Genomic DNA, 6,000 nt, shown 5'->3' with positions numbered 1-6,000 from the left:
CTTACGTACGAATTCCCATTATTGATGATGATGATGTTGATGATAAGTCCAGTTAATGATAAGAATAATAATAATAATAACATTGATGATGATGATGATAATAATGATTATGATAACAATAATAATAATAACAATGATAAAAATAATAATAATAATTAATAATTATATGCAACATTTATATAGCGCTTAATACAATATACCAATATAATTCCTAAGACGCTGGTACTTGAAAAGAATATAATACTGCGAAAAACGTTATAGTCCAAGCTGAACAAAATTACCAAATGTCATTAAAAATCTACAAATTGAACCATATTTTTAAAATCGCGATTTCCGTCATAAACCGGGAATTACTGAAGGATTTTTTTTGCGGGGGGGGGTCATTTACAGTTCTTTACTTCGGTTTAAATGCATCCTTGTTTTATGAAGGAGAATATCTTGGCAAATTAATGTTTCATGAGTAAAATGCAAGCGAGCAAAACAGGGGGGGGGGGCTAAAGATTACATCTTTACTTTTAACATTGAAAAAAAAAAATTCCGTCAATCTGCATGGTCTGGGATGCATTTAATGTCAATACCCTTTTATTTCGTTGGTAGACATTGGTAAAAATAAGTTTCGAAAAACTAAGGGCGAAAATCACCAAACATCACACATTTGCTTTTAAGTTTTTGACACTAAATGAATTTCTAGTTACAAAAAAATCTGAAAATCATCACATTAAAAAAAATACGTGACGGGATACCTGGCAATATACTGATTACAAATTAGGCTGCATTAGACCAACTCAATATTTTGATATCGGTTTGGCTATATACAGCACCATACAGCACCCGCCCTCTCCTCCTTTAAAGAGTCTGTTACGAAAAAGATGGGGAATGGGATGGATATACACTCCAGGGATCCTGCTCACCATCACCTCCACTTCCCCCATCATACATGGTTTGTGGCAAGCAAATGGCCGAGGCTGTTTTAATACCCCCATAACCCCATTTTTGAATTTGAAATAAATATCATAAAAATCTTATCAGTTTAGTGAATGAACTAAGAGCCCAAGAGCATCATTAACATGGCCGCATTATGCAGGGGGGGGGGGGGCTGTTGACCACGCAAAAAAAAACAATCGTAGTCATTTTAAGTTCTTGTGCACGTTTATTGAAAAAGTGCCCCCCCCCCCCCGGTCTTGCTGTCCCCGATCAATGTAGACAGCATATAATGAACTACAGTAGGCCTACATGTGTATACCAAATTTAGTATATGGTAGAGGGTAATTCACGCAACGCCTTGTGTTGTTAGATCATGTTTCTATTAAAAAATCATCACTGCTCGCTACCGTTCACCATTTTCGATTTCTATTGTTTTTATTTTGTTTTCGATTTTTCCACAATTTTGTGAGCAAAATTCGACCCTCTCTCCCTACCGCTCCACGACCGCTCCAATAACGCTCGCTTTAATCATGCCTATTATATATATACCACGCTCCACAAACATAACGGGACACTGGACATTCTTGCTTGTTACCCTTGTTAATCCATTGGGGGATAATCCGATAATCCATTAACTGTTTCAATTGTTTAGGGAGAGGTATGGGTGACAACAAGGTCAAGTACGGAATTTAGTGAAGACTGATTTATTTGACTGTTGTATTTTTTTTTCAATTGATCTCTTCACACGGCGTCACCTTCATTACGATCATTGGCCGCTAAGTCATAGAGATGTATATCTCTATGCCACTAGTCCACTTGAATCTGGAATGTCGCCCTCTATCGTATTAAAAGTTATCAAGGTTTTTACGTTCTCATCTTTCCGAGTGAAGTCCTCCCATTATGACTTTGGTCATACGAAAAATTCAACCCTATGATAGGTAAAAAACAAAAACCAACTATCATTTGTAAGTGACCGTTCCAGGTTTCTACAATTTAAGAAGCATCCGAATCTGGTAAAATATATAATATGAAACATATAAAATAAAGTTGCCTTCCAAGTTCCAACCCCCATGACCCCTTTTCATAGCTATTACCCCCCCTCGGGCTGCCGGCCTGCAAAGCTCTTGTAAAAATAACTTTCCCCCTCCCACCACTGTTTGGTGCTGACGTAAATTGGACGGGCAAGGCCCCTCCCCAACAACAACAAAAATATTTTACTAAAATATTTAGGTCATTTTGGTTCCCCAAACTTGACATGCACACCAAAATTAATAAATAAAAAAACCCGATAATAATTAAATAGATAAGAAAAAGTTTTCACTAAAGAATGTAGGTCATTTGCGTTGCATTTCTCCATTTTACGACATCCAGTCATGGATGCATGCTGCCTATGCCTATAATAACAACGTGCTGAAGCCCCCTGCTTCCCATGGGACCATATCGTTGGACTCACATCACAAAAACCTGAGAAATAATTTTACCATTGAGGTACATTCGTTTGGCATGCCATTCGTTTTTGTTGTATTTTTCTATGGATATAAAAAAAAAGTTTTGGTAAATCAAATTCAATAAATTTTCTATGTAAATTTTCGATACACCGGTCCGGTCAAAATTCAATCAGGGCCTCTCTTTGATGACGACACAATCTACGCTGAATATCTTTGCGCACGCGCACACATTGCCGACCAATGTGCATTTCCGGTTTTACTTCGAATTCGTGAAATAACAAAGATATGCGGCGGACACAACGCTACCGGTGAAAAAGATGCTGCGTAGAAAGTCACATTTTTAACTCTTCGTGATGCCTTCTGAGAACAAGAAAGTCCATGTTCATCGACGAAGTATTCCTTCGAACGGATAATCAATCAGAGAATGCCAGGGGAAAGAAGATTTTTGAATTACAAGCAGTTTTGTTCAGAACAAGATAATACTTTGCGTGCACGCATCGCTGTGAACTTCCAGGCCGATGGGAGCCCGTGATGAATAGGCCGATCGTCGCATTGATCGCGTGAGTTCAGCAGCTAACACTGTGTAGCAGAAGCAAGCCGACTCAGAATCACGGCCTTCACTTCTTCTTTTGTTTAAGTATCAACAAATCGCTCTTTGTCGCTGGAAACTCTTTAAAGCGAGTTAACGATAAACGGATTTTATTTTTAACCATTTGATTAAACTTGGATTGTGAATTGTGTTAGATTTGCAAAACAACTTGAGACGAGTGACCAAACATTTTTGAAAAGCATCAACAATTTATACCAAAAGTTTTACGAATCAGACAGAATTTATCGTGTGATTTTTCTAAGACTGATGCCTCTTCGACAAGTACAAATCATGAATAGATCTCGAGTGGTTCCTGATGGAACTACAAAGAAATATAGAGAGGGCAACTTCCATTCCTCGTATTCAACGATCAATGAACTTGGAAGGTAATTTTTCTTTTTTTAACTAAAAAAGGGAACAGCTTAGCCAGGAGGCTTCTATAGAGATTAATTCATTTAGGCTACTACATGTACGTAGAGTAGTGAATCAATGAATTAATCTTTAGGAACCTCCTGGCTAGACGGGATCTGGGATGGTGCAATTATGATGATGAAATCCATAACGTTAAATTAGCCTGCGCTGTGAGTTAGTCTTAGAGTTAGACCTAGATCTATTTGCATTTGTAATTTTGTAGTATGTTCAGTTCCCCCATAGGCCCATGTCTGCGCGGTCTCCCAAGTCTGCGCACCCGCGTATCTGCGCGATTCTAATTAAAGAAGATACGCAACGAGCACGAACTTTACAAATGCAATACATAGGCAGGTATTCATTAAAAAATCCGACTCAAAATGGTGGAAAAATAATGAATTCAGGGCATTTCATGTGACAGCCTGCCCTCATAAATGCAGCCTTTGTCATCAAAATCCGCGAAACGTGGGCAAAGTGAATGAGTGCGCAGACATGGGGTACCATTGTTTTTTTCAATCTGAAAATAACTGCCCGCAGTTTTTTCAAGAAAATCCTATATTTTTTATTTTTTAATGAGAAATTTGGTACACTTACTCTTAATAATATAAGGAACATTATCAACTCAAAGATTTTGTGTAATAAGAAAAAAATTGTGTTAAATCTGAACTCAAATTGTTAGGTGCGCAGACTTGGGGCCCTCCATCATAAATAAATTAAGCCTTTTTTTTGGGGGGGGGTTGATTGATGCTTTATTAAAAATGGAATAACATTTTTAAATTTTTCATCTCAACTTTGGGAGATGAATTTGTAAAAACAGCTAAACATTTATTTCTAATTTTCTACATTGTAACTCAATTTTGTTTTCCTATTATTGGCTCCTCTTCAATTGAAGATCAGCTCCATCTGTTCTAGGGAGTGATTTTATCATTTCATTCCAATCTTATTCTGAACGATTTAATTTTTGTATCAGATTATGTAGTCAGAGCAAGATGAAATCTCTGTAGATCTACCTCATGTACGTACAACCGACAATATATGAAAATAGTCACAGAATTAGCCAAGGCAACAATACATCAATACCGTGTCAGCACTTAATAAAGGTATTGTTTAACTTTGTGAGCAGCTGATTTAAAAAATTCTCAAACCAAGATGAAAAATGTGTACAGGTGCATGTATTAGAACTAATAAACCCTGGAAACAACCATTATTGAGAATGAAAAGCGAAAACTACAAGGCAAACCCCGATTTTGTAAATAGGCGTCTTATAGACACCTAAATAGTACACATAAGTGTATGGGATGAAATTAAGATGGTGTTTCCGGTCACTTTATACATGTATTTCCATTTTTGAAGTACTAAATAATTATTATCGAATGCAATTTTTCTGGGCTTCATTTTTGTAACATATCACAGACACAGGTGACAAGTGTGACCTTCTAGCTCAGATTTTTTTAAAGTCAAACCAATGTTTATCACTTTGAAATATTAGTCCAATCATATTCAATATTTCTAGAGAAAAATTGACTTACATTATAGAGTTATGTTTGATTTGTTACTTCTATTCCAATCAACACCCCTTTACCATGTGTACACATTATGCTGAGTAGAGAGGATGATGTTTGCATACTATTTGCTGATACTAGAGTTGGACATTCGAAGTTCAGATGATTTACATTTGGATTTTGGATCATAATGTTAATGACTACCCCTCATTCATTTTGTTTTTGTGATCACTTTAATTTCATATCACCAACACCATTATGTAACTTTCAATATAAATTTACATCCTGTTAGCCCTACATTTTGCATTAAGTTTATGTGTCTGCAAGGCTCCACACTAACTTTTTTTCTTGGTGGCCCAAACAATCTACCAAAATCATCAATTTCATATTTTTGGTGGCCCTAAAACAATAGAAAACATTACAATTTATCAAAACTTTGGTAGCCCAACCGGGCCACCAAGTGTTGGCTTTTACAAAATTTTGGTGGCCCGACTCTCATTTTTGGTTGCCCCGGGCCACCGGGCCACTGCTAATGTTGAGCCCTGTGTCTGCATTGTGTGGTTTTGGGGTATATAGTCCTTGCTAAATCCATACTTGCTATGCCATCAGCTGTGAGCTGTTGTGCCTCCATTCATCTTCATTTAAATGCTTCAAGTTCATGAATCAGTCCATTGATGCCCTACCTATAGTACAACAAACAAAAGCATTTTATGCGCAGATCTTTAACCACAAGAAGAGGCCATAGAGTAATCTCCTGGCACACAGATGGACCTCTCACAGAGTGAATCCCTTCATTGTGCAACAAAGAGCTGCTTAGTTACACCTCATAAGGCGGTGCTGCACCATCCCGAGTTTGCTCAATCTCGAGATTTTAGCCCGATCAGCCCTCTTCGCGATTAATCTCGAGATTCAAGAAACCCCGTCTCCACCATCGCACGAAGAGCGATTCTTACTCGAGCGAGGCAACAAGCCCGATATTCCGAGCATGCGCACTTTCGATCTTGGAGTTTCAACGGCCCGCGCTTTTGAATAACTTCCCGCGATATGCAATCAAGTACATGTACTCTTTCGCCGAATTCGACCGTTGTTATGCAACAATCCTCTCAGCTCAGCCGCGCTATAATTATAA

General features: G+C 37.6%; 1 protein-coding gene across 1 annotated transcript in view; it reads left to right on the top strand.

The window, feature by feature from the left end:
- The first annotated feature begins 2,628 nt into the window (after nt 1-2,628).
- Nucleotides 2,629-6,000, top strand: part of LOC121426050 (serine/threonine-protein kinase 17A-like) — a 72,146-nt gene continuing 68,774 nt past the window's right edge. Inside the window, exon 1 of the mRNA XM_041622192.1 lies at nt 2,629-3,347. Within this exon, the coding sequence (XP_041478126.1) occupies nt 3,229-3,347 (119 nt within the window). The 5' untranslated portion in view covers nt 2,629-3,228. The remainder of the gene's footprint in view (nt 3,348-6,000) is intronic.

This window comes from Lytechinus variegatus, chromosome 13 (genome assembly GCF_018143015.1).
Source record: "Lytechinus variegatus isolate NC3 chromosome 13, Lvar_3.0, whole genome shotgun sequence".
NCBI lineage: Eukaryota > Metazoa > Echinodermata > Echinoidea > Temnopleuroida > Toxopneustidae > Lytechinus > Lytechinus variegatus.
This window is presented reverse-complemented; position numbering and strand designations above follow the sequence as displayed.